The following is a 27940-nucleotide window of genomic DNA, read 5'->3' on the forward strand; positions in this document are numbered from 1 at the left end:
AGAGCAGCTCCACTTCATGCTTCAGTCAATTAAAAGCTAATTCAAAACACACCGAGTTGAAATATTGAAAAATTATATATACTTTAGTTTGTTTTCTTTCCTTTTTACTTTCACATACTGTAACTCATCTCCATCCCTTTTTTTAAATTGCATTTAACCATTTCAGATCACCTTAATTTGAGGTTATTCACACGCAGCTCAGGTGGCAGGTTCAGGATTTACGATAAACTTCCGTTTTTTTAATTTAGGAAGTTGTGGTTTTGTATGAAATCACACTCTGTGAGCTTCATACAAAGATATCATCTTTCTCTTTCAGGACAATAAAGCAAAGAAGAATCAGAACTTGTCTTCAGCTCATCTGTGACAGATTTTTGCACAAACTGACACCTGTAAGCTCCACTTTCCAGTCTGGACAGAGTAGAAGCCAAACAATGGAGCCTCTCAATGCTGTCAGTGTGTGTGTGTGTGTGTGTGTGTGTGTGTGTCGCCAGCACATTAATTATAGCGAGCGATATGTAGCGGCTGTTGTCGGGCGCAGCGGCGCATTGATTGCCAGTAAAGAAGATTTCTCAGTCCCACATGGAGACATCTGTCATGGTGGACGCTGTTTTCCCGCCGTCCCCTCTTTCTGGGTTCAGTCTCCGTTTGTCCCGGGCCGCCGGATCGTCCCGTTTGGAAGGTGACCAGCAGCCTGGCGTTAATCTTTGTGTGTGGTCTGAGCAGCGTCGTCCTCCCCGTGCAGCAGATGTTTCGCGTGATTAAACTTTTTTTGTCTTCCTCATTAAAAACGCTTTCTTTGGACAGATGACGGCTTCTTTCGCCAGGAGGCTGACCTGCCTCTGCTCTGATTTAGGGCAGAAATAACACACCGAAATCCAGCCTTTTTAAAAGCACGCCTGCCTGATGCCGTATGATTTAGCGCAGAGTGCAGCTGCAGATGTTCAACAGTTCAGAGACAGTTGATCATTTCAGCTCTTTGAATTTAAAGCAGGTGTCACCGACAATAAAAACAAGTTCATCAAAACCATTTTTTCCTCCGTCCAGCCCTCCTGGAGAATTTCCACCCAGTGGCTGCAGGTTTCAGCTGGATGCGTGTCCTGAATCGTCCTCACCTGAGGTGGAGAAGCGGCTGGATATTCCGCTCGGGGCGAAGCAGCTGTGATTCGCTCCAGCCTGCTTCGCCTGGTGGAACAGCTTCTTCCTCACTTCTGCACCGGGTTTGAAGTCCCGCAAACTTATTCTCTCACCAAAACAAGGAAGATTTCAAGGCAAAAAGAGGCAAAAAGAAAGCAGCAGCTTCATCTGTGTCTTGTAGGCTTCCTGAAGATTCCAGAGTGAATCGACGTGAGGTCGTCTCAGGTAATTAAAGGGACTCATTTGGTGGATTTCACATTGGAAAGCTGAACTATCAAGAGGATATTTGGCAGTTTCACACATTTCTTTATATGGCTACAACACAGTTCATCTCTGGGCGCGTTTACTGAGAAGAAAAACAACAACTTCTCATGAGCGAGTCGACCAGAGGGACGGAACGAGAGTGGAGAGCTGCTCGGCCTCAGCGGAGAAGCTTCAGGACGTTTCTATCGGACTCGGCCCACGTGCGCGCTCCCGGCCTCGGCGGCTCGTCGACCAGCCAGCAGCTCTCTTACACGCTGTGCCGAGTTTATGTTGCACCGGCAGTTAACGAAGCGCGGCGATTGTTCTCCTCATCGGTTACCGTGAAGCTCAACGCCGCCATGGCGGCGGATTCTGACTCCGCCCTCCTCTTCCTCTCCTCTCCTCTCTCCTCCTCCATCTGTCCTCTTTTGCTCTCGTCCTCCTTTCCCTCAAAGCTGAAGTTGCTCATCTCGTTTTTCTGTCTGCTGTGCAGCTTAAACTCGCCCCCACCCCACACACACACGCACGCACACACACACACACACACACACTCTGGTCTAATGGCCTCATCCTCCCCTTCGTGCTGCACCAGTTTCTGGGCCGTTTTTTTTTTTTTTTTTTTTGGCGGCCACATGGCCGAACACACTGCTGCCAGTCCTCAGAGGACGCTGTACGGCGGGTGTGTACATGTGTTTGCGTTCCAGACAGCGAGCGGTGGCCTAGATTAGGTGTGTTTTTGTGTGCGTTAATGAATTGTTAGCAGAATGAGTGTGTAAGGACGACAGGTGGCCGGCTCCTGCAGCAGGTAATTAACGTGGCGTTTATCGGGAGGGAGGCTCCCCCCGAAACAGGCACCGCAAAGATTTCCAACACCACGTCGTACAGTTTAGAAAACAATCAGCTGTGAAGTTAATTGCTTCACTTTCCTCCTTCCTCCTTTGTTCACTCTGCCGTTGACGGTCCGAGGTTATCAATCCGTTACCGATCGGACACAGCGTGACTCCGCCCTTGTAGATTTTAAAGCCTCCATCTTTTACCTCCAACTGTCTGCTGTCACTTCTCAAGGTTCTTCATTATTTTTTTTTTTTCATTCCATTATTTCTTCTGTTCTCTTCTTCTACACCCCATTAAGCAGCGAGGCCACGTCAGGAAGTGTGTGTGTCCTGAACGCACCTTAATGGGCTTTGATTAGAGGCCGTCGCGGTCGCTCAGCCGTTCACCGTGGGCCCCGTCACGCGGCGTGGAAGTGTGTTTGTGCGTCTCGTCCGTCTCCCTGAAAGACACCTTGCTAACCAGCATTGATTTTAGCTAATGAAGCGGCCGGCGCCCGCCCTTCACTCGGCGGTGAGAGGCTGCCGCTTCGGCGTCGAACAGACAGAACGCCCATCGCGGCGTGTTGAAGAGCATCTATTGTACTCGTGACTGTGCGTTTTTTTCTTGCAGCATCATCGGCCACACGGAGTCCTACACCAAGCTGTGCTGCAAGGGCTTCTGCATAGACATCCTGAAGAAGCTGTCCAAAACCATCAAGTTCTCCTACGACCTCTACCTGGTCACCAACGGGAAGCACGGCAAGCTGGTGCGCGGGATTTGGAACGGCATGATTGGGGAGGTAATACTTAAGTCCCGGTTATTTAAAGACCAACAAATCCCTAAATGCAGCAGCCTGTGACGCCGCGGTGAGTTACCGAGTTACCGAAGGCTTGAAGGACAATTATCCCAACAGGGTGTTCGTCTGACGTCTGTCGGATATTGTCAAAAAGAGCGGAGGATGACAGGAAATTAAGAAAGTTAATGAAGGAATGGTTATTTTTTTGAGTACATCTCCCAGAATATTCACTTTAGTAAGAGTAAGATTTAACTTTATAGGTTCACAGCCATACCGGTACTGGGTAAACACAGAGTGGGAATTATCAACGAACTTTAACGGCAGGCAGATGTCGACTGCAATTGTGAGCAGTGTTAACAGCACAAATGTGCAAGCTCATGTACCTAAAAAACAAACTCTGAGTTGAAAGAGAGAAAAAAAAAACACCTTGAGACTGAGAGAAGAGCCGTTCGAAATCAACGTCAGGCTGAAGAGGAACAACTGAACCTTCACAAAATATAATGGAACTAAATCTAGAAAAAAAAGACATTAAAGTAATTAAAGATATTCAAATATTCATATTTTTGCTCCAAATTAACACTAAGACATTAAACTTCCTGTTATTGAACAGCGGCCATCGATAAAGCATCTCAGAGGAAGCTTTTGAGGCATCACACACACTTCAGTTCAGCTTCATGCTCTTCGGCGTGGGGTCAGGGGTCATGCATATCCATACGGAGCTAACGCCCGCTCCCCCGGTCCGCCGTCCAGCTCGCATCAAACATCTGCAGCAGGAAGCGAAGCAGCCGAACAGGCGCTCCTCAGGAGAGCCTCCTCGCCTGAAGGCACGCCGCTTTACATCTGGAGGTGGAGAAGAGTGTGTGTGTGTGTGTGTGTGTGTGTGTGTGTGTGTGTTGGTGTACGATCACATTGGAAAAAAAAAAAAACATCTTTCTGCAAGATAAAAATACTTCAGTCATAGTTCCCCTCCAGATGCATTTTTCTCTTTCTAGAGCGATGTGAGAAATACTTTTCATTAACGTCTGCAGACCGACGGTCAAGTCCTTTCTCAGCTCTTCACTCGACTCCCTCACCGTTTTGCGTCTTTTTTTCCCAGGTGGTGTACAAACGAGCTGACATGGCGATCGGCTCGCTCACCATCAACGAAGAACGTTCGGAAATCATCGACTTCTCCGTGCCGTTTGTCGAGACGGGCATCAGCGTGATGGTGGCGCGCAGCAATGGCACCGTTTCCCCTTCTGCCTTTCTTGGTGAGAAACACTGATAATCTCAGCAACATTGTCGAAACAGTAACTTCTAGTAAAGGCCACTACGACGGGAGCGCCAAACACATCAAGGACCACAAATAGCGCCACAATAGCCTTCACTGTGGTTATTGTGGGAACTTTCCGTGGCGCCATCTGAACCTCTAAAGCTGCTGAAATCACAGTCAGGAGGAGGCTCTCGGTGCTCATTCTGACGGGATTCTTCCAGCTCAAACCGGTAACAGGATCCGTTATCCTGCAGTCTGATTTACACGTTCGCACCACTTTTTTCTCCCAACACTTTCCTCCAGGATGGCCTACTTAAACGACTCCTGTCTCTGCAGACGCTTCGGGAAACTTCCCATTAAGCTTTTATCCCGCCAATAACTGTAGCCTACAACTAAATCCACCCCCCCCCCACACACACACCTAAATCCCTTTTCCAAACCCAAACAACAAATTTCAGCACAAAATCCTCAGCAGTGTGTTTCCCCGTTTCTTCATTTCCACATCAGTCACTTCTTGGTTCTGTGTCCTGCTCTCCCAGAGCCCTACAGCCCGGCCGTCTGGGTCATGATGTTCGTGATGTGCCTGACCGTGGTGGCGGTGACCGTGTTCGTGTTTGAATACTTCAGCCCAGTCGGGTACAACCGCAGCCTGGTGAGCGCCAAAGGTGAGTTTCACTCCTTCTTTCTCTCAGCCTCAGGCTCAAAGTTTAACCTTGAGACCAGTAAATGTTAAAAAAGTGCAATAAATTAGTAGAATATGATCAAAAACTAGGTTCATAATTGAAGTTTTTACAAATTTTCACAAATGAAGTTGAATCTACCCACATTTCAGGGTAACACACACTCCTAGATCCACCCTGGTCTCGCCAGGTTACAGTTCCTCGACCGGGTTTTGGGTAGTTGGCTAATCAATCCCAGAGCGCAGCGCTGACGGGGCGTGCCTCGTCTCCGGGTCCGAAAGGTCATTTTCCCCTTTTAATTAACAGTCATGGCCGTGCTAATCGAAGTGTGATGGATGGCGGCGGAACCCTGCATGGCGGCGCGTGAGCAACAGCGGCGCGAGCGAAACGCAGCGAGACAGAAGTGAAGAATAGATTTAACTTGATTAAAGAAGGAGGAATGAGTTGTTTTCATGTACAGTCGGAATATCCAGCGACGTGGAGGCTGTCGGTCCACCTGTGGAACAAAAGCTCTGTCACTCTGCACTCGTCAGTTTCATTAATTAGATCGTCTTTTACTTGACCTTTTAGCCTTAGATAAGTAGAAATGTGCTTTTTCCTTCCGGATTTCGCTTCTCTGAGATTTATATCTGCTCCAACTGCAGCTGACTGCTTCCTGCTGAAGAAATGGTTCCACATGTTCAGTGATGTGATCAATAAACTGAGTGATGACGGGAGCAGAAGCAGATATGATGAGGTGTTCAGACAGTGAAGGGCAGGAGGGGGAGGACCGGGAGGAGGATCGGCTGGACAGAACACTGACGTCAAATCTCGTAATCAGAAGTCAGAGCTGGATTATTATTTGTTTTACCTCGATCGGTGGTTATTTTAACCCAAACTTTCCTTCATCCCACCCAAGCTGGTGTCAATCCTCACCAACAGTTTCTTGGTAAATCTAAAGCCCTGTTTATCAAGTTACTTTAAAAAAGTAATTTATTTATGGTTACTAGGTAAAATATTTTAAAAGTAACTAATTACTCAGCAAAGTTTTTCATAACTTAAACAAAATGTGTTTAAATATGTCAAAGAATTTGGATCCCCTCTTTAAGATGCATGTTCATTTATTTATTATATGATCAATGAAATAAATGGACACTTGACAGAAGAAATTACAAACAGGAAACTACATTAACCTAATTTATTCAAATTTTGCTGTGTGATAATATGAGACAAGACAACAGTCAAATTTCATTTGTACCTATAGATAGAATAGATTTGTGGATTAATAACGAAGCACAGCAGATGTCTGTGAAGCTGCCTCTGAACGATCAGGGCTCTACGGCTGGAGCTCGATCATGTCATGTGACTCACTCTGCACCAATGCGGCTCCTTCTTTCTGTATGATGTCATTTAGAACGTTCCTGACTGAGGAGTTTACAACAATGTATCAGTTTAAATGACATCATCTAATTTGACCTAGATATTCAAATGAGCAGGTATGCAAATTAGGTGATGACATAAGCAACCGTGGGAAAAAAACCCTCCTTTTTAAAAGAAAACTTTTTGTTTTAAAGGTGAATGATTAATGAAATAAATGTAAACTCAACAGACTAAATTACAAACAGGAAACACTACATTAATTTAAATTATTCAAATGTCGTCTCCATTGGAACAGAGGAAAATGCGACTTTCTGAGACACTGCAGTTGAGCACAGCACGGCTGTAGTAAAGAGTTCTTCTGCACGTGCTCAGTAGATACAGATAAAAAGACTGTACCTCTGTTGAGAATACATGGCGTTTGGGTTTAGAATTTTGCGTAGAATCAATTGATTGCATTGATAGAATGAGCTTCAGCTACTCCTGGAGAAAATAAGAAATTTGAAACAAATCCTCCACTCTGCTCGATAAAGGTCACGAATCTATGGAAGGATTCCTGACTTGATGAAATTAGTTGAAGTCAAGAAATGTATATATCTAAAACTAAAACATCTTTTTATTGCTTGTTGTAGACGACGGTGCTTTAAAACTGGAACAACTGGTCAGTTGAACCAAAAAAAACCATAAAAATAATACAGTATGTCCCTTTTAAACCCCTCCTTCGTCTGTCTCCAGCTCCCGGCGGTCCCACGTTCACGATCGGGAAGTCGGTGTGGCTGCTGTGGGGCATCGTCTTCAACAACTCGGTCCCCATCGAAAACCCCAAAGGAACCACCAGCAAGATCATGGTCCTGGTCTGGGCCTTCTTCGCCGTCATCTTCCTGGCGTCTTACACCGCCAACCTGGCCGCCTTCATGATCCAGGAGCAGTACATCGACACGGTGTCGGGCCTCTCGGACAAGAAGGTAACAGACGCTGCTTATTGAGTTTTTACAGACTGTTTTTGTTTGAGATATTTTGCGTCTTTGTGTTTGAATCCACGCCACATCATCCACTCTCTCCTCCGTCCATCACTCGGCATTGACGAACAAACCGCGGATGGAAGGAGGACAAAAGCCAAGTCAAGTAAAAGGATCGGTGGTGAATGTCTCTGTCCTTTTCCGATCATCGGGGAGCCCGACAGCATGAATGACGAATCAATTACTGCCTTCTGTCGATACAGATGGCGTCCGACTCGCGACTCGTCCCGTCACCGTTTGGCTGTGTCCGTCAATACCCCCCCAACACCCCCCCCCCCCCCATCCATCTCTCCTTCGCCGCTCACTCTCAAAACAAGATGGCAAAATGTCAAACGATCGAGAGAAGTAAAAGAAGAGGAAAAACAACTCCCACGCGCTTTCCTTACGTGCGCACGCACACACACTCATGTGGAAACGGGGTCTCAGAGGAGCTTTAAAGAAAAACACTTCGTTCATCATACATGCTGGAAACGGGGATCAGCAGAGCCTCGGTCTTCAGGGTTTTATCAGCCCTCACCGTGAATTAGCAACACAGCATCAGCTGCCTTTTTGTTATGAAACGGGGATTAGTGGAACGAGCTCCCAGGTTCATCCAGGAAGAGTCGCCATCAGTGACGGAGTGTGTGACCACGTTCTCTCTGGATAGTCTAAAGCAGGGGTCCGTGGCACGGGGTGGGACGGAGGCTCAGCGCAGAAAGCAAGCAAGACGGAGGTGTAAAGTTCAAATAACGTTTTAATGAACATAAAGTCTTAGAACCAACAAATCAGGACCTTAGTTGAAGGTGAGTTGGGTTCCTCAGGCCCCAGATACCCTTCCAGGAGCACAGACCCCACTGTGGCAGAACATGACGCAAAGATGTCCAGAAGAGCCATTTTTATGGCTTCACGCCCAAATCAAGTTGATGTGGAGCCGCGAGGCACAGTGAACCTATGAACCGAGGCTCATGCTGTTTGATGCACAAACAAAAACCATATGTTATGATTCATTTCAGGTTTGAACTGCAGTTAGTGAACATTTTCTGACATTTTGACCAATTTTTGTACCTGATTGTAACAGTTTCATTCCACTTTTGAAACATTTTTTTGTAGACAATTTTGAAATTTTAGCAGTTTTGACCATTTTACCTCCTTTGCATGCATTTTCTTTTTTTACAATTTCGAAACATTTCTGGCTTTTTTAAGCCACTAAATTTTTCCCCCATTTTTGTGGTTTTAGCTATTTATCCAAATTTTACCTGTACCTTTTTTTTTAATCCCTTTTGAACCAAGAGTGATGAATCTTTTGTAAAAGTACTCAAATGTTTATTCACGTTTCATGTGGTGAAGGCTTCATGGCGCTGCTACAGAGAGACTAAAGAGACCAGACTGAACGCAACGTGGTTTCTGGAGCCGCTGCTGTGTAAAGGGGCCGCAAAACTTCATTCAGGAGAAATGTTTTTCCAGCCCCTCTGGAGACTCGCTCTTTTATTGGACGAACATGACGATGGAGTCAGAGTTTCATCTCTAATGTTCTGCCTGTGACGCCAGCTTCTGTTCAAACAGCTGATTATAGCATTGCTCCATCTCAACGGAACCCAGCGCTGCTGCAGCTGAAGAGTAATTATATCAGTACACACACACACACACACACACACACACACACACACACACACACACACACACACACGCTCACACACATTTTTGATTGGCCCATTCATTTGCGCTCAGCTTTAAAGGTCAATGTCAGCCAAGATGAATGGATCTTTTCTGCTCGTCGCCTAATTGAGCCTTAACGGATGCATTTCTGCGTCACCTGGTGAAACGTGAACTTGGACCGGACCGGATCGGATCGGATCGGACCGGATCGGACCGGATCGGACCGGATTGGACCGGACCGGATCGGGATCATCTGTGCGTGTTGACCGATGCCAGATTTAATGGAGCTTTCAGTTCCGCTGCTGCTGAAATCAGAGGACGGATTTCACTTCACTGAGAAAGTCCCTCGTTTTCTTTACTCCTCTCGGCCTCATTCCTTCATTCTGAGGCCTGTTCTTCTCATTTCATTCGTTTCTCCTTCTCTCTTCTCTCCTCTCATTTCATTTGGACTTTTATTGTCCTCTCCTCTTTTGTCCTGTTGTCTTTTATTTTCCATTTTGTCCACATTTGCTGTTTCTCACCTCTTTCTTTCACTCTTCCTTTGCTCCACCTTCCTGTTCACCCACATCTTTTCATTTCTCTTCTCCTCCTTCACCTTTCCTCTCTTCCTCCAAAACATATCCATTCTGTTTCACTTTGTTTTTATTGCATTTCTTCGGCTCGCCCTCTGTACTCTGAACTTTTCCTTGTTATTTTCTAAAATTATTTTTGAACCCATCCCTTCACTTCTTTTTTCTGTATTTGTCTTATCTTTTCCTCAATCTCATCCTGTTTTTATCACTTTTCCTCTTCCTCCTTCCATTTGTCTCTTACTCTCCTCTTCTTCCTCTCTCTTCCTTCAGCCTTTCTTCGTTCTTTCTATCGTTCTCTTCACTGAACTTTGTTTTCCTTTATTGTCTCACATTCCTCTCTTCCTCCTCCTCCTCTCCAGTTCCAGAAACCTCAGGAGCATTATCCTCCGTTCCGCTTCGGGACGGTCCCGAACGGCAGCACGGAGAGGAACATTCGCAGCAACTACCCCGACATGCACACACACATGATGAAGTACAACCAGAAGGGGGTGGAAGAAGCTCTGGAAAGCCTCAAAACCGGGTACGCTCCTCTTCCTCCGTCGCTCCGGGAGCGGCGGTCGTGATACGGCAGAGATCTGACGCGCCTTTGTGTTTTACATCTATTTGGGAATTAGGCCAGTGTGATGTGTGTATTTTTAGAATCAAAGTCATGTCGAGTGCAAGTTAATCTCTAATAAAAAAATGTGCTGTCAAACAATCCGCCTGCTCACAAAACGCCGCCTGGCGCTTCGTGCAGCGAGCCGGAGGTTCTACGTGAACATTTCGGATCAGGAGATAATGATTCCAGCTGGGTCTGGCTGCAGGTTTTACTATTAGATACATAATTATTTCATCTGAGCTCTTTTATTCCTTTTTCCCCCATTTTACTCTCACTCCCACTTTTATATTATCATGACTGAAATACTATTTGAACACTCACTGATATCACTATTCACATCATTTTCTTCTCTAAAGCATCAGTACATAAAGGTCTAGTCGAGGGGTGTCAGACATAAGGGGCGTGGACCTAAACTGGACCGCCAGAGGCTCAAATCCATCCTGCAAAGCCAAGCAAACTGGAATAACTTAGAATAAAAGATATATTGTATTGATGTAGTAATTTCTGCTTGTAATTAGTTGTTTTTGTGAAAATAATAGATATTCTCATCATGTATATTTTGCTCCACAACAAAGAAAAATGATAAAATGTAGATTTAAATGTTGCTTTACCAGTCTGGCCTACTCAGAATCTGCTGTTTCAGTTTTTCTTTTAGAAGATATAATTCATGTCTTCATAAAAAACAAACTTCTTTCCAAATATTTTTTTAAATAATTATTCTCTTGTTACATTCAGATCACTGTGCTCCAGCAAGAAAATAAAAAATGCAGGTTGAATATTCTCTTTCTCAGATTGTGAGTCTCAATGAAGCTGCAAGTTTCTGCATGCTGATTTCATTTGCATATCTTTAAGTTGTAAAAGTCACAATGCTGAGAAAAGAAAAAACAAAAAGCTGAATTCTGCACAAAACGTTTGTATACGTTGAGAAGAAATGTGCAGACGCGCAGTCTTTCAGAACCCGTCTCCTGAGCAAACAGAGGATAACTGGATCTCGCTCAGACTGAGATGTGTTTTTGGCGGCGTGCAGGAAGCTGGACGCCTTCATCTACGACGCCGCGGTGCTGAACTACATGGCCGGGAAGGACGAGGGCTGCAAGCTGGTGACCATCGGCAGCGGCAAGGTGTTCGCCACCACGGGCTACGGCATCGCCCTGGAGAAGGACTCCCGCTGGAAGAGGCCCATCGACCTGGCGCTGCTGCAGTTCCTGGGAGACGGTGAGCAGAACCCGACCCGTGCGGCTGGCGCCAGTCCAGCTCAGAGCGCCGACTTAATATCCGGCGCAGCAGCAGGGAGCGTTACGGATATGATTATCTCCGTTACACACCCAAACACACTCGCCTCGGTGGCCCATCGGGCGTGCTGATCCCCTCCCAGTACCTCTCGCTTCCGCTCAGTCTCACTCTGAGCTTTCCTCCATGATCACTTTATAAATAGTCTCTTCCTGCTCGACATACGGGAGGCGAATGATGAAAATGGGCCGTGTTGTGCGGAGGCCGCCGGGCGCCGGGGGGTTCAGCTGGAGAGGTGGCCACCTGTTCAGAGGCCCGGAGGAGCAGCTTAAGTGGTGATGATAGCTAATGGATGTGCTTAAGCTCTGAGTTATCCTCATACAAACGGTGCCTCACTGGCAGAGAGGGAGGCATGAAGAATGAAGACCTCAGAACTGTCATACTGATGATTACTGCAGTAGGACGGCGAATGATTAGCATTTCCTAACCTGAAAATATTCTTTTTAATTACACTCACTCCCCTTAAGCTCAACCACAAAAGAAATGCCACCTCTCATGACCGCAGTGCTTTTAGGACTGTAGATTTGATTGAAATCAGTCCAGGTGCTTTAGGTTTTGGGGATCTTCATAAACCTTTTAAATCTTTTTCCTTTAATCTTTGCGATCTGGGAGAGTCGTGCCATACACATGTAGGAATCAGAAAAAGAAAAACATTAGGAACGAACCAGAATAATTTAAGAAGGCAATTCGAGGTGTCTGCGTCCGGACAGTCGTCTCACGGCCTTTCTTTAAACCTCCGTCCCGCCAGGAGACACCCAGCGCCTGGAGACCGTCTGGCTGTCGGGCATCTGCCAGAACGAGAAGAACGAGGTGATGAGCAGCAAGCTGGACATCGACAACATGGCGGGCGTCTTCTACATGCTGCTGGTGGCCATGGGCCTCAGCCTGCTGGTCTTCGCCTGGGAGCACCTGCTCTACTGGAAGCTGCGCCACTCCCTGCACAAGTCCAACAAGCTGGACTTCCTGCTGGCCATCAGCAGGGTGAGATCCCTCACACGGCTGTTACACCGTCTCTGGGTTGTTCATGTATCCTTGATTTGTTGATTGTGGAATCGCTTCACTGGTTTTGACATTGATTGTCTCGTTAAGTGACTGATTGATTGACTTGCTGTAATTGGATGAGCTGTACGACAGCGTGGCTGAGGCTGAGGACCGGCTTGTTGATTGTTTTGACTCTGAGTGGTTTGTTTCCTTTGTCTCTGCTCAATAAGCCGCGGTACATGAAGTGGCTTTTATGCAATGATTAATTAATGCAAATTGAAGTGTATCTGCATGGCGTTAATGGAGGACCTGGTTATGATATTAGCTAAAACGACACTGCATTCACAGTGAGAATGAGAGGGAAGGGGAAAGTGGAGCAAGACAAGGACAGGCTGGTCTAATTCTGGTTTTTACTCAGCATTTAAGTTTGATTGCATAATGTTCCTTTGCAATTAGTCCAAATCAGCACCGGGATGTGGTTATTGAGACAAAAGAAGAAGAAAAAAACAGCGTCTGGCTGAAGTTAGAGCCGGGGAAATGTCTGTGGACTCCTGCCTCGCCTCCTCTGCTGTGTAATTATACCATTGTGCCTGGATCTGGGTTTTATCAGATTAACGGCTAAATGACTATCTGATCATTAATCCGTGCGGGGCGGCCCCAAGGACCAAATTAAATTTGGCTCTTTCAGGATCCCTCAGCCAACTGTAAGCAGAGAGCAGTCATGGGATTTGGCTCTTTGTTTGTCCGTGCAGTCGGAGACGGTTTGTTCTGTGCAGGACTTTAGGCGAGTGTGTGTGTGTGTGTGTGTGTGTGTGTGTCCGTGTGTGTTTATTGGGGCAATCCTCTCAGATTAAACTGTTTTTCTTTGAGTCCTGGGAGAATGCATAATGAATTTGTGACTCAGTCTTGCCTGGGTGATAAAGTGGGATAATAATGAAAACATCTTTCTTTTTTTAATTGCCGGTGGGTTTTCATTGGCTAAGAGAAGGGTCATAACTTTGAGATGCACAAATTGGCTGATATCAAGTCTGTAAAACTGTCCCCTCAGGACCACCGGGGCAATTTAAGGTTAAACTGTTTGTGGCTACCTATTGATTTAAAAGAAAAAAAAGACTGAATTACTCACTGCTCTGCGCCTCTTTAATAATTCCCTCGTTATTTTCTGTCTCTCAGGGTATTTATAGCTGTTTCAACGGAGTGGAAGATCCCGGACGCTCTTCTGGTTTGGCCAAACCCGACCTGACGTCCAATTACGCTCAAGCTAACATGCTGAAAATGCTTCGCACCGCCAAGGACCTGGTCTCCACGGCCAACGTGGAGAGCTCCCTGGACAACGCCACCAAGACGATCGAGCAGCTGAGTCGCCACGGCGGCAGTCTGCCGGTCCGGGTCCCTCCGGTGGCCACCGAGGCCATCCCGGGGGGCTTCGCCTACGTGACGGAGAACCACTGCTCCCTGCCCCAGCGCTCCGTCACGCCGCCGCTGCAGAGGAGCGTGGCGAGGCCCACGCCGCTCCGCTACACGCTGCCCACCCGCTCCACGCCGTGTCTCTACGACCGGCCCCTCCCCGTGTCCAGCCTCAGCAGCCCCCACCTGGCCGTGGGCGAGCCGCTGCCCTACCAGCACCCGCACCACTACCAGACCACCGGCAGGCTCTACGTGGACGACCACCCCCACTCGCCCTTCATCCCCTACGCCGACCTCCAGCTGCCCGACATCTACGCCTCGCACCCGCTGTCCTCGCCGCAGAGCCGGCTCGGCCAGGCGGGGTTCTCGCGGCGGAAGAGGAGGTCCAAGAGCTTCCAGTGCGAGGACGGAGACGTGGAGAGACGGAAGCACGGCGACGTGGAGCCGAGCGAGATCAGCCCGGCGTGTCTGAGCGAGCTCAAGGCCAACCACCTCCAGGAGAACCACGTCTCGGCCCCCAGCGTCGAGAACATCTACTCCGAGGACGGGATGTGTCCTCGGGTGGAGAACTACGGCTCCTGGCCGCCGGAGGACCTGCTGCTGAGGGGGAGACGCCGGCACCGCCGCCCCTCGTTTCTGAAAGCCACTTGGGGAAGCGACCAGATCAGGCAGGTGGATGAATCCCAGTCGTCTCTGTCCAGCCAGTCGCCCTCCACCCTGCCCGACCTCTTCCCCTGCATCCTCGCCCCCAACACGCCCGGCAAGGCCCACAACCCCGCCCACCTCCGGAACAACCTGTGCCTCCCTCGGAACCAGGCCTACCTCCACATCCGGGAGGACCAGAGGAAGCCCAGCGGGCGGAAGGGCCAGCGGCTGCGCTACTCCCACTCCGCCCACCTGCCCACGTACGGCGAGGCGGTGCGCCAGGGGGCGGGGCCGGGCCGGGGCGTGGTGCGCAGAGCCACCAGCCTGCTCAGCAGACAGTACGCGCACTACCTGAATTCGTACCCGGGGCTGCCGCTCTACCACGGGCCCCTGGACCTGCGGCACCACGGCCAGGCCCCCGGCGCACACCCCAGCCCGGTCTGCCAGCTGCTGGCCTGCGGCGGCGTGCAGTGCGGCGGTCAGCGGGCCCTGCTGTACCAGGACAGCGTGTACGGCGCCTACGGGGTCTATCAGGGCTCCCAGACCGGGTCCGACGCTCAGGCTGGCCAGGGATCCGGGGGCCCGCCTATCGGGAGCCCCTGCGTACTGCGACCTTGGCGGCGAGTTTCCAGTCTGGAGTCCGAAGTCTGAGTGGAAACTGTGAGAACGGTCGAACCTGGAGACTAAAAATCTAGCACTGCGGGGAGAGATCAGCTGTTAGAGTGACCTGCAGGCGGCGACGCCACGGTTTCTGTTGACCGCTGGTTTTGTGTAGTGAAGAATCCAGATTTGGGTTTCCAGATTTTCCAGATGTTTATGACCGATGTTGACGCGGACCACAGTGAGGAGACTCCAGGAAGCTGCCACTTCCCCTCGGACAATGCGCTGAGATCTACAGCAGTCCCGGTGTCGGCACACGGTTAAACCATAACCAGTTTCCATGCTGTGTGTGTGTGTGTGTGTGTTGTGTATATTGTATCGTGCGACGGTTGGGATTCTTGGCTGTCGTCTGGTAGATTTTACTGGGAAGAATCGACGGCAGAATAACAGATTGCCTCTCTTAATACAGCCACCAAAAACAAGCAGCCACTGTAGCAAGGCGTCGCAGACCGCTGTAGACGCGGAGACTTTAAACGCAACGCCGGGCGTTTTGACCGCAGGTGCAGAGGGGCAACAGTTTTCTATACCGAAATAACCATTTCTAGACGTCTGTTCAAGAACTTCAGGTATCTTCTTTAAATATTTCTAATGTTTTGGAGCTCATGTCTTCATTTGGTGGCGAGTCAGAGGACGTTTAGGGGAAGCAGTCCATATGAACACAAGCTGCAGGGTGACTGGAGTGTGGACCGGGGCCAGCACTGACCAGCACTAGGTGTCTTAAGCCCTGGACTCTCGTCCCGCAGCACAGCACAACGCCACACAGGGCCTCACGTTCAGCTACTTCTGTATTCTAAGTACTATATCGATATAGAGAAATGTGTTATTTGAGGTTGGTTCGTGTCATATTCATGTATTCTGCATATAATAGGAATTTATAGTCACTCTTTTTCTAAACACACATCTGGCACATTCAGAGATTTTTTTTTTTTTGCTTTTGTAACACTGTCATTGATTTACTGAAATATTCATTACATTACTGTATTAACTCTATCAGTTGGCCTATATAAAGATTTTCATCACTCCTTTTTTCCCCCCAGTCTTTTATATTCTCTCCTCATCCCTCGTTTTCCACACATCTTCTCTGTGTAATGATCAGATTTTAAATAGGGGTAATTGAAAGCTATTCTAGTATCTACACTACCTGCTCCCTCACCCTGTACTTAATCACTTAGACCAATTAAAGAGCCTTTTTGAATGAACGTGCATGTGGGCGTCGTCTGTTCAGTCGCCATCGGTTTGCCCGTTCGAAGGTTTTTAGGTTTGTGATCAAAGCCGGAGGAGGAGAAGTGGAGTGGAGGGGGTGGGGGTGATGGGAGGGGTGGGGGTGATGGGAGGGGTGGGGGTGGAGGACCGCTTCACACGACAGCAGCTGTACCAAATTATTGCCGTTTTTCAAACAGATTTATCATTTTCAGTATTTGTAGGTTATATATTCAGCTATATACTGACTCCAGACTGCCGTATTTCAACCACCACGCCTCACATAGTTTTTTTTTCCAACTGGATCACGATGGCCGTCGACACTGTGAAAGTCATGAGAAAGTTTTGCCACGTTATTAAAATGTATGACTGAACGCGAGACAGTTAATCACGTGAGTCTGAGTCTTCGCCCACCCGTCGGCAGCCACGCGCTACTTTTTTTAAAATGAAAACCATTGATTCGCTGTGTTTTGTTTGGTCTGCTGGGAAAGGCAGCTTTCAAGGTTTATTTGAATCCACATTAAGATGGGAGGCCCGTGCTGCTCGGCCTCAAACGTCAATCCTATACATATTTCATCATCGCACAACATACAACACAGCAACACACGTGCGCCGGAAAGCTCATTTAAAACCAGCGGAGAGTTCAGACGGGGCGAGTTCTGCGCACAGAGGGTCGGAGGCAGGTGACCCGACGTGGCTGCTTCCTCCTCCAGGGAAGACGAAGAGCAGTGCTGTCGCCTCGGTCCAAAACTTTGGAGGACATGTCAGAGGGAATATCTGAAACGATCCAGAGAAAACACAGCTGCAAATCAAACCGTCACTTCATCGGGGACTGAAGGTGTCCCTGGTCAGACCTTTAAAACGTCCCTGATCAGATGTTGGAGGTGTCTGTCGTCATCCTTTATAAAGGTCCTTCAGAAATGTCTTTTAAGGCCTGATGTCAAAATTTGCCTGGGCTAAGGTGGAAACCATGGCAACAGGGATCTTTACCTGGGAGCAAACCTTTGTCCCTTTGGTTTTTCCTTTGTGACGAAGCTTTCTGAGCAGCAGTAGTCGCAATATGACATGAAATTCTATTCACTCTTATTTCTAAAACAACACAGTCACCTGAAGGCACTTTTACAGGGGAAAAAAAGCAAGCTCCGCCTCAGATTGGAGCCCCGTATTGATTTAATCCTCTGCTCAGCTACTGATCCCATATTTTTAAAAGTTCAAGGTAATTTTACTCCTTTTGATCTCTGAAGAGCGGGAAGTAATTGTGTTATTAAGATTTGATTGTTGGTCTCACACAAAGCCTGGATTTCCACTGCTGAAGAGGATTTGGCCTTTTTTGAATGGAGCTACCTGAACCATTTCTTTATGCAGGTCAAAGGGTCATCATATCTTTTATTCTCTAGGAGAAGAAAACAAAACGGCCGAGCCGCGCTGAAGTGAAACTTTTGAAATGTTTTTAATCCCGCTCTTTAGATGCAATCACAAAACGAAGCACGACACAGTCCGAGTTGTGAGAGTAAATGAAAGTGACAAAAAAATCCACACGTCGTATTTTTAGATCTAATTATTCTCCAAAATAACTGCTCTCTCACACTCGTGTGTCACAGTCTGGTTTGTAAAACGTATTCAAAGGCTTTCAGCTTTTTTAAAGTGTTGGCTCTACAGAATACATTTCTTACAGGTTTGTCAAATAATCAGATCAACATCCTCTCTGACAGTAGCTGTAGTGGTTGGAATAACAGAACTCGGAGAGCTCGGAAACAGTGTTTTCACGTGCCACTGCTCTTTGAAGACCAGACAACACCTTTAAAAAACAGCAGAGGAGGAGCGTTTTGAATCTTCAGGCTGAATATTTCAGTGTTATTTCCATAAATATGTAATCTAAACGGCCACCAGGAGACGACCCTGCTCAGAACTGGTCATTTCACCACCATTCCTCCGTTACACTGGAATCATGTCCGTCCCTCTGAGCGGACAGGAAGTCTTTCATTTGAACAGCCATCAGACTGGAAACACTCTCCATTATCCTAAAGACCAGCTGAGGCTCCACATCCTGTCTTCACTTTCTGTTTGCCGTTCTCAACACATTCCTGGTTTCTACAAACTGAACGACAGTTGGATGATGTGTTTTTCCGTAAATGTAGATTCATAAATCTCTCGGGGTGAATTGCAATTGATTTTTTGTTGTTGTAATTGTGTGACAAATCATCTAAATTGACTTCTCAAGTGGCGAAAAGTGCTCACTTTGAGTGACTGCAAATCCATAGCCGTGTGAAGAGAGAGAGGCAGCTGGAATGGAAATCCAGTGATAAAACACACCAACAGGAAGAACAAGCCCTCGATAGAGAAGACCAGCAGATCGAGGCTCCTGCTCTGCCTCTCGGCCTTCAGTTCCTTCCTCCCTGAACTCTCAGGTAGAACATTAATCGTAACTCTGGCTACGTGTTCCTCAGGAGTGAAATGCGGCGTGCCCCAAGGCTCAGTGTTGGGTCCCATGCTTTTTAACCTTTGCACGCCCTGCTTGAGAACATCATCAGGAGACGTGGCGTCAGCTGCTCCTGCTGCGTTTCAGTGTGTGAAAAGGTTGATTGATGCCATCCTCAGTATGGAAAGTCATTAGCTGGGAATTGAACCAGGGTCTTATTGGTGTGAGGCAAGACTGCCGGTGACAATAATTCAGGTCATGCATCTACAAATGTATGATTTCCTGTATTAAAGCTATATTTTAAACTATTCTATGCATCAGTTTGGATCCATTCAGCTTTGATAACAGTTTATTTAAACACAGTTGCATGAAATTCCAGGTGTTCAGTTTGATTCCAGGACTGTTCCTTCTGGAAACGCAGTGGTTCAGATCTTCCTGAGCAGGTCGTAGCATCGTGTGTTTCTGCATTTTTTTCAACATGCGTAGCGGCGGCATCAGGCCTGATGAAGGACCCGCCGCGGTTAACGATGAAGGATGAGCGTGGCGTGTGTGAAACCGTCACATTAACGGCTGCACTCACAAAAACATGTTCACCTTCAAGTCGTCTCTCTCTCTCTCTCTCTCTCATACATCCACCCTCACAACGACATGCGGACTTTCTGTTGTTCTGTTTGGAGGTTAAAGGATGGAAAGAAACAAAAGAGGACAAAGCTCAACGAGCAACAGAATGTCGTCAATTTATACTGCACATCGATCAATTGGCATGAACTCCTCCAAGAATGTAACTCCATCTCAAACCCCTTGGTCTGAAGGAAACTATAAAGTTACACATTTCTTCATCATTACTTGACATTTCTGTATTTTTTCCAAGTGACGTGAGATCAAAGATCAAACTGACGACACGCACCGAGTTCTCACTGGGAGCAGCGACCGACGAGAGACTCTTCAGGAATCAGGAGGAGAGTTTTCCCTTCGGCTGGCAGAAAGAGAGCGAGATCAGCGGAAGTTCGACGGTTGTTTTATTCAGGAAGCAGGGGAGCCGCTCGGCCTCACTGCTGCACCTGTTCTCCGTTCAGGACCGGCACTCCAGCGCCCTGCGTGAGACCACTGCAGGGGAGGCCCGGAGAAAAGGTACTGCGGATGGCTGTGTGTGTGTGTGTGTGTGTGTGTGTGTGTGTGTGTGTGTGTACGAGCTGTGAAGCTTTCCTGTCCTCCGGTTCTGCCTCCGGTCGCCGATGCTCTCGGTCTCTCTGGGATGGGTCGGTTTGCGTCACGGTCAGCTGGGATTTACGGACTTTCAGCCCAAACAGGAAGGTCAAATGTGCAGAGCTGACCATGATTTGAAGCTTCTGCTGTGATGTATGGTTTTATGTATCTTATTGGTTGAATGTAGAATTTTTGGCTTGCATTTTTGTCTTCTGCGTCTGAGAGAGATGCTCTTTGAAACACACAAATGCAGTTTCTTCTGCTGTGTTGTCTTAAATGAAACGATCTCAAAACATTTTCCTCCTGTCAACATCTTCTAGGTCAAAACAAAGTAATATATAGTGTGTATATACAATCCTAAACCAAAAGGAGATCTTTTTAAGTCATGTTTCTCTTTTTTCCTCACATACAGCTGCTGAATTTGATCAAAAAGCCCAATTTATATTCATAATGTTTCTTGTAAAACTTGATCTCCAGTTTTTTTCTCAAAGTACAAACGGCTGAATCTGTTAATAGTAATGCATAAAATGCTTTCTACTGTTCAGTTTGATTGCTCAGTTTGTAATAAGTTACGCTACAGCCCTCAGTGTTCAAATATTTTTAAATAACGTTGAACTTTTCTAAGTGTGCCGATTTTCATTACGATATCACAGAAAGTCAACTTTGTCCCGTGGTGATGGCCTGGTTCGGTCCTCTCACCTCCGTCTGCACAGGAGTGTGATTGTGCCTCAATATTTGGCTGCATTGGAAATGTTTTGGCTGTGAGGCGCCTGCAGAAAGAAATCCTGCCAAAGAGGAGAGTTGGGCAGAAAGCGAGCAGCGGCGCTCTGGCTCGTCTCAGCCGCCGCTGGCCGTGCGGTGAAGTCGGTGTGATTCACACCCGGGTGTGGATCATGCAAACAGTGACGCTGCCAGAAGAAGGAAGGAAGGAGAACCTTGATACCACCAGAATCAGAGACTTTCTACATAATTTATGTTTGTGTGTGTGTGTGTGTGTGTGTGTGCGCGTTGCCATAGGAACCGACGTGTGTTTAGTTGGTGATGCAGACACCGTATAAACATGTTTTTGTTTGCTCTCCAGTCCGTTTTCCACAGCTGATAGATCGCTGATCAGAACAGTGATTATCTATTTTTTACAGAGAACATTCAACCACTAACATTTTCACTTTGATTTGGCCCCAAATTGAAGTGTCCTCCTGCATTATGGGATGGCGTCAGATGAAATGCACTTCCACGGGATATTGTGTTTAAGTTTAATAGTTTTATTGTCCAGCTGTCAGTTACAACACAAGCGGCTGCATTCATCGGTAAAATAAACACACTGCACTCGTCCACCAGTTTTCTACCAGCACTTCTGTCTTGCATCATTTGTTGTTGCAGTGCTTCATACTGTCACACATTTTATATTCCTCATAGTTCTCCATTAAAACAACTTGCTGACTGAGGCGGCTGCACACCATCAGTTCATTATGGGATGGAAAAGAGACACGATGCGTCAAACACCCACTTTTATGTGAATACGCAGAGTCTGAAGCAGAGAACCTGAGCAGACACAGAATGTTGATGCCACCTTCGTGGTACCTGTTAACTCTGACCGAGGCTTCAGGTTTTGGCAGTCCGGCTTCCAAAAATACATTACTTGATTACAAACAATAAAAAAATACAGAGACTACAGCTTTCTTTCTTTTTTCTTTTTTTTTTTTAGATCTTAGATTTAGATCTTAGATCTGCGGTAATTATTTTTCATTCAGACAGTGAAGACAATACTTTGAAATTTATATTTCTTCACCAAATCAGAACTGTAAACATGACTTGGGCTCCTCAACCTTATCAGGCTTGGAAACATGTTGTTGTGGACCTTTGTCTCCTCTTAAGACGCTTGGATATTGAAATGTAAAGGTGAGTATTTTGTTTTGATTAATAAACCATGTATTCATTAATGCTTTACCATAAACACCACAATCATCACTGGACGTTTTTTTGGCTGAATGTTTCCTATATAGAGTTCCATCTTGTCTCACCCTTTGAAAAAAAAAGTAATAATCAGTATCCATTTTTGGGACAACCTCTCAAGTTCTCATACAAACTTTGTTTTCTGAAAATTTAATTATAAAGAACACTGGCCTCCCTAGAATGAACGCTACAAAATGCAAACTGTAAACACGGAACCCTTCCACATTAAAGTGTAGTGCAAAAGGATCACGGTATACAAATTTGTGATATATGAATCATATTCTTTTTCTTTTCAGGTGATAAAAAAAGTTAAAAGTGAGGTTAAATACTGCCCCTCTGATAGTTGAAACGTCTAAGTCAGAGTTGCCTAAAAAAATGTTGATATCCTGCCGAGGTGGATCTGACAAACGATACTCACCCTCATCAGATGCACATGAAGATGCAGAGTTTTTCAGCAACAGTGGATCGAGTGAGGAATACCAGCCCACATCAACACCATCAAGCAGCTGCGATGAGGCATTTTCAGAGCAGCTTGAGTCATCCAGACACAGAACCGCAGAGAAAGACCACCATTACCTGTCATCCAGCGAGCATGAACTAGAAGCTAAGGGCCAAAGGACCAAAGTGAAATCACCTCATCTGCCTGAGCAATTGGAAGTAGGAAAGAAGAAGCAAGGTCATGACAAGAAGCAAAAAGTTACCATTAACACAAGCCAAAAACATGGAGAAAAGACTCGAGGCAGAGCCCAATATGGTGCATATTGTAAAAAGTCAAATGTGAAGATTGCAAGACATTTACAAAGAAAACACGAGGATGAGGCTATGTTGCACATGCGCCTTCAGTTTTCTGGTTGGTTCCAAACAAAGGAAGGTGCTGCTGGAAGCCCTTCGCAACAAGGGTAGCTAACTGGCAGCATAACCTTAAAGGGCAACTCCGGTTTTTTGACACCGTGACAGCCGAGGCCGACTCAAAGTGCCTCTCTGCTGGGGAGAGGAGCGCCGCAACGTTCCCATCCGAGCTAATTGTGGCTAAGCTAGCGAAAACTGTCAGCTCTTCAGCTGACCCACCTGAAGACGGTAGACGAGCTGACTTTATGATAACACTGGCGATGGATGAAGAAATACAGCCGAAATGAGCGACTTTGCAGAGATTATGTCCAGCGCTAACGCTCCATTGCTGTGGCACCCCCGCTAGTGCGGCTACATTGTTTGGATCTAAATAACTTCTGAAGGACTCCGAGCTGCACGATGTTTGTCTGAGTGAGTATATGAGCATGACACACCTATAAATAAGGTCCAGGTGTCAAAAAACCGGAGTTGCCCTTTAAGGTCTTCCGAGATGGACGTGTGTGACAGGTCGTGGCTATGGGTGAACGTTGCTCCAAATCACTGACACTTCCACACACCACAGTTGCCAATCAGGCAGGTATAATGGATGTTTATTATACAATCACCGGTCCTCTTTCTGCAACACAGCACATGGCACAGCGAAGGTGTGTGAGATTAGCAGCACGCAGTCTCGGGACAATCACGATGGAGTCCTTTTCCTCTGTGTGGCTCCAAAATTACAAAATAAAGCACACAATCTTTTTTATAAAACTGAGGTAGAAATTGTTGTGTATTTTGTACCACTAAGCCTGCTGTAGTAAGATGCACCCAAGGCATTATGGGTAGTGTAGTACGTGTTCGGAGTTTCATCCAGTGGTCCGTGTAAGTTGCTGTGCTAGTTAGTAAAAGAGGTAAACGGCTACCCGAGTCCGCATTCTTGTTATGTAAGGAAGACAACCTGAAGACATAAGAAAAGTGGCGACCAGGACGTCTAAATCGACACGTTTTGATGGTGTTGGGAGAAGTGTAAAAGACTTCATGAGAGTTAGCTTGGAGCTAACGTGGATGCTACCGCGGACAGTGTCACGTGTGACTGAAACGCTTTAGAACTTTCTAATTATCCTGGACCATGGTAAAGGACGTTTTACCACGATGGAATCCTTTTCCTCTGTGCGGCTGGCACGACAACCGCTGCACCACTAGATGGCAGAGTTGCACCTTTTTTGCCATGATTTACATACCATTTTACTCCGTTACACATGGAGAGATTGTGACTCGAGAAGGCACATGTGAATGACTGCCTACCCTGCCAACAATGTTACGCCTTGTTCAAAAGGACTGACCTCTGGCGACATGAGAAAACATGTAGAGTTAGAAAAGTGGAGAAAAAGAGGCAAAAGACGAAGAGTCCAAAAAGCTTCCTCACAACTCCTTCCAATCACGGAGTCCTCAGATGGAATTCCAAACCTCATTCATACTTTGTTGCAAGATAAAGTAACCTCTCAGATCAGAAGTGACACGATGATGAGCAAATATGGAGATGCATTATTTGCAAGAAAGGGCTGAGAACAATCTCAACACAGATACATAGCATAAAAGATGAGAGAACTGAGGCGGTTTGTCTTGGCCGCAAAGAAAATTGACGAGAATGTCCAATGTCCGAAAGATATGTGTGATCCAACAAAATTTGATTAAACCATAAAAGCAGCCAGAAGTGTCAAATAACAGTACAAGTACGACTGAATGTGGAAAACCTTCCACTGCAGTCAAAATTGGATTTTCGCTCAAAAGTGCAACAGAAGTTTGGATTGGACATTGTCTGATGACATTGGATCTTTTAGGTGCAAAAAACCCAAAAAAGTTTAAGGAGTTGTTAGACAACTCTTGGTCCAGTTGAGTTGAAAAAGTGTTCAAGCACCACAGCGTACCAAAGGCTATGTGAGAGCCTTCTTGCACAAGTGATTGTCTTCAACAAAAAACGGGAAGGAGAAGCGTGGCGGCTAACCCTTGGGACTTCTGGCCACTGGCTAATAAATAAATAAAAATAAATAAATAAATGAATAAAGACATTTATGTCTCTTTAACACCCGTGGAACAACAAATGAGCCACAGACTGACACAGATTTTGGGAAGAGGGGTCGAAAACTGCCCATTTCGTTTCTTGAACGCCCAAGAGCCTCTCTTGATTTCCTGATCAAAAACAACAACAACTTACATCTAACAACATGTGACTGACTCAGGAAATATGCTGAAGAGAGCAAGGCAAGCAACCCAGGAGTCTTGACGTCAACGAAACTCAGAAAGCTTCCGTTTGCAATGGAGCAAGGAGTACAATCTCTCAAAGGGAAGAACCTGACGACTCTGGACTCTGTAGTCTTTGGTCTGTTGATAGAAGTTTTTATTGTACTTTTTTCTGTAGTCATTTTTAGTATTTGACTATATTTGACTATATTTAATAAATAAAAAAAAGCTACACTACATTTTTCCAAGTAAAGTCTTGTGAAACATGAACATATGAAAGTGATGTAGGTTAAGTCCATTACAACAGAAGAAATGTTCTCAGTAGAGTTCATTACTGTTTCACTGTGCAAGTGTCATCTTTCTTACATGACTTGCATGGACATTTGAGTGCTTTCACTTTACTAAAAAATGATTTTTCACATATGAAGAAGAGCAATAACATACCCTTAAAAAACCCTGTGTTGACTGGAGTGATGATGATGGGGGTAAGTCCAGACATTATAATCACCGACTATTGTCTCACTACCTTGATGTTTCCTTGTCAGATGGACCAGCCCATGGACGTTGCTCCCCGTCTTGACAAGCAAAAAAAGATCTCAACTCAACAAAAACATGATGAAGATCCAAAAGAGCCCAGGTGATATAAACAAGTGAAATTTCCCGAATCAGAGTCTTCAGTACTTTAACTGTACCTCAACTGTAACTCAATTTTCAGGTGAAGAGGAACAAAGTGCCATTGCTGAAAAACCCTATGCCAAGAGGGGGAAGAAGATTACAATGAAGAGCGGAAAAATAGGTATGTTTTCTGCAGATTGTACAAGTCTTTAAGAGCAGATGTCCGCCATGCGCTCTGCGTGAGGCTCGCTGTTAGTCTGGCAGTGGAATTAATAAAGAGTCTCCTGCGGCTCCTGTGGTGTAATTCAGCAGAACAGTTACAGTAGATAACACATCAACACTGCCTGGGCGCAAGTGCATTTCCTAGATGGACAGCAAGGCTGTAAGCTGTAAGCTGTACTTACCTTTAGGAACTGCTGGAACATTCCCTGGCTGGGGTTGATGCTTGTGACAGGATGCTCTGAATTTTATCATCCTCTGAATAAAAATCTATCATTGTCCTTTATATAGAAGCTTTATTTTCTGAATTTTGTAGGTAGAAAAAACCAAGTCAAGAGGCCTTGGACTAACCAAGAGAAGGATGCAGTCCACCAAAGGATGACAACATTCATCACACTGAAGAAGGTACCAGCAAAGAATGACTGCCTGCTGTGCATTAGTAAAATATTTCTAGTCCTTAGCACTTGAACATGGAAGGACGATAAATATTTGGTTTATGATGAAATCATTAAAGCCAAGAGAGAGCTTGTATATTATGGAGGAGCATTTCTTATGGTTGCCTTATTTTTAATGTGTGTATATTAAGAGGGAGAGAGAAAATTAACTGGGGGCGACAGGAGAAGTACATTAAGTCATGCCAGAAGTGATTTTTGTTGTTTCATCTAGGCATTTTATGACATTATGTAATTTATGCTTCAGATCATATATCCATAATGTCATATCACCAGTGAGTGACCTGAAAAAGTTGTTCTTATTACCCTCTGCGAAGATCTTCCTGTGCAGTGAGATTTGTCCGTGATGATGTTTCAGCACCTTCAGTGACTGTCGTTTCATCTGACGATATCCAGTGAAGGTTGCAGCTTTGTTCATTTCAGCTCAAGGTCAAACAAAAATGAAGAAAGTCAGGTTTTACAAAGTTGAAATGTTTCCAGATATATTTTGACTTTTTCCAGTCTAGAGTCAAAATAGGCTATTATAACCTAAATCCCTAAAGGAAAAAAAAAAAAAAAAAAAGTAGAATGACAAAAAAAAAGGCCTTTAACCATTTATTGCTTGGATCTATATATCTGCATGGCAAAGGAGGAGGACGGTATAAGGCTTTTGTTTTCTTTCATAGGGTGGTTGTGTTTTAAGTTCTGTTCGTTTGACCATGCCCATGCAGTGTGTATTCAGATATTGTTCCACTGGAAGGAAGCTGTTCTATTAAGTTGTGTTTGTATGTATTTCATCTGTGTACTCAGCTGTACATTCTTGTAAAACCGTTTTTTTTTTTAGAATGGAATAATTATCCAGAGGTGTTTCCTTTATTATTTTTTTCTTTTTACAAATGACAATAACATCTGAAATCATTATGAGGCAGGTTTTTCATTAGTGTTTTATCATTATAGAAAACAAAAGGCATGGTTTGCAGTGGATACATCATAAAGAAAATGACAGGTGTTTTTTTACCTGATATGTCGTCGTTATTCAAGATTCAAGATCTTGACTTGTCACAAAACGATCTATACACAGTATAATGTGCAGTGAAATGTATTGAGCACCTGTCCCAGGCCAAAGCTATAATAATAATAATAATAAGGGATGAATGACAGATAGAGCTCCAATCCAAATTAATGACTATTTGTTAAGATGGAATTAATAGTGTGGGGCACTACTGTAGTTTGATGTCTGAAAATAAATCCTTCTGACCAGTTTGCCAATTGATTGTAGATGTTTGGTCATTTCAACTTGGGGTGTTTCTGATAATGCACGATCAATTTGGTATTTTAATAGCAATTTCAGTTTAATAAAATTGCCTTTCTGATGTGTAATTTAAAAAGTAAGCAGTTGTTATTCATTTTAGGTCATAATAATTCATATATGAGGAAGCTCTTTCCTGAAACTTTGTTTTACAAAATCTGAGTGAACGTATAGTATAGTCGTGCTGTCTATTGTTCAGAAATGCTAAATTTGTGTTATATGTGTATCTGTTAGCTATAAATGCTGGTCCTCATTTTGTTGGTCAATTTAATTGGCTCCTTAGCAAGTACAAGAAAACACAGCCAAGGCCTGACTCGGTTGGCCAAAAATGTTTTCCTGAAACTTTAATCTTATTGTTACGGTTACTGTTTAAACTAAAACTAACATTTCACATGTCAATAAACAGCTTTGAGCAAAACATGAGGAAGAAAAAGCTTT

General features: G+C 45.5%; 1 protein-coding gene across 1 annotated transcript in view; it reads left to right on the top strand.

Moving 5' to 3' along the window:
• Positions 1 to 15072, top strand: part of LOC115393559 (glutamate receptor ionotropic, NMDA 2C-like) — a 43857-nt gene extending 28785 nt beyond the window's left edge. The window contains exons 9-16 of the mRNA XM_030098601.1: positions 2821 to 2989; positions 4083 to 4236; positions 4778 to 4903; positions 7010 to 7239; positions 9860 to 10020; positions 11126 to 11313; positions 12137 to 12369; positions 13543 to 15072. Of these exons, the coding sequence (XP_029954461.1) occupies positions 2821 to 2989; positions 4083 to 4236; positions 4778 to 4903; positions 7010 to 7239; positions 9860 to 10020; positions 11126 to 11313; positions 12137 to 12369; positions 13543 to 15072 (2791 nt within the window). The remainder of the gene's footprint in view (positions 1 to 2820; positions 2990 to 4082; positions 4237 to 4777; positions 4904 to 7009; positions 7240 to 9859; positions 10021 to 11125; positions 11314 to 12136; positions 12370 to 13542) is intronic.
• The last annotated feature ends 12868 nt before the right edge of the window (positions 15073 to 27940 follow it).

This window comes from Salarias fasciatus, chromosome 8, assembly GCF_902148845.1.
Source record: "Salarias fasciatus chromosome 8, fSalaFa1.1, whole genome shotgun sequence".
NCBI lineage: Eukaryota > Metazoa > Chordata > Actinopteri > Blenniiformes > Blenniidae > Salarias > Salarias fasciatus.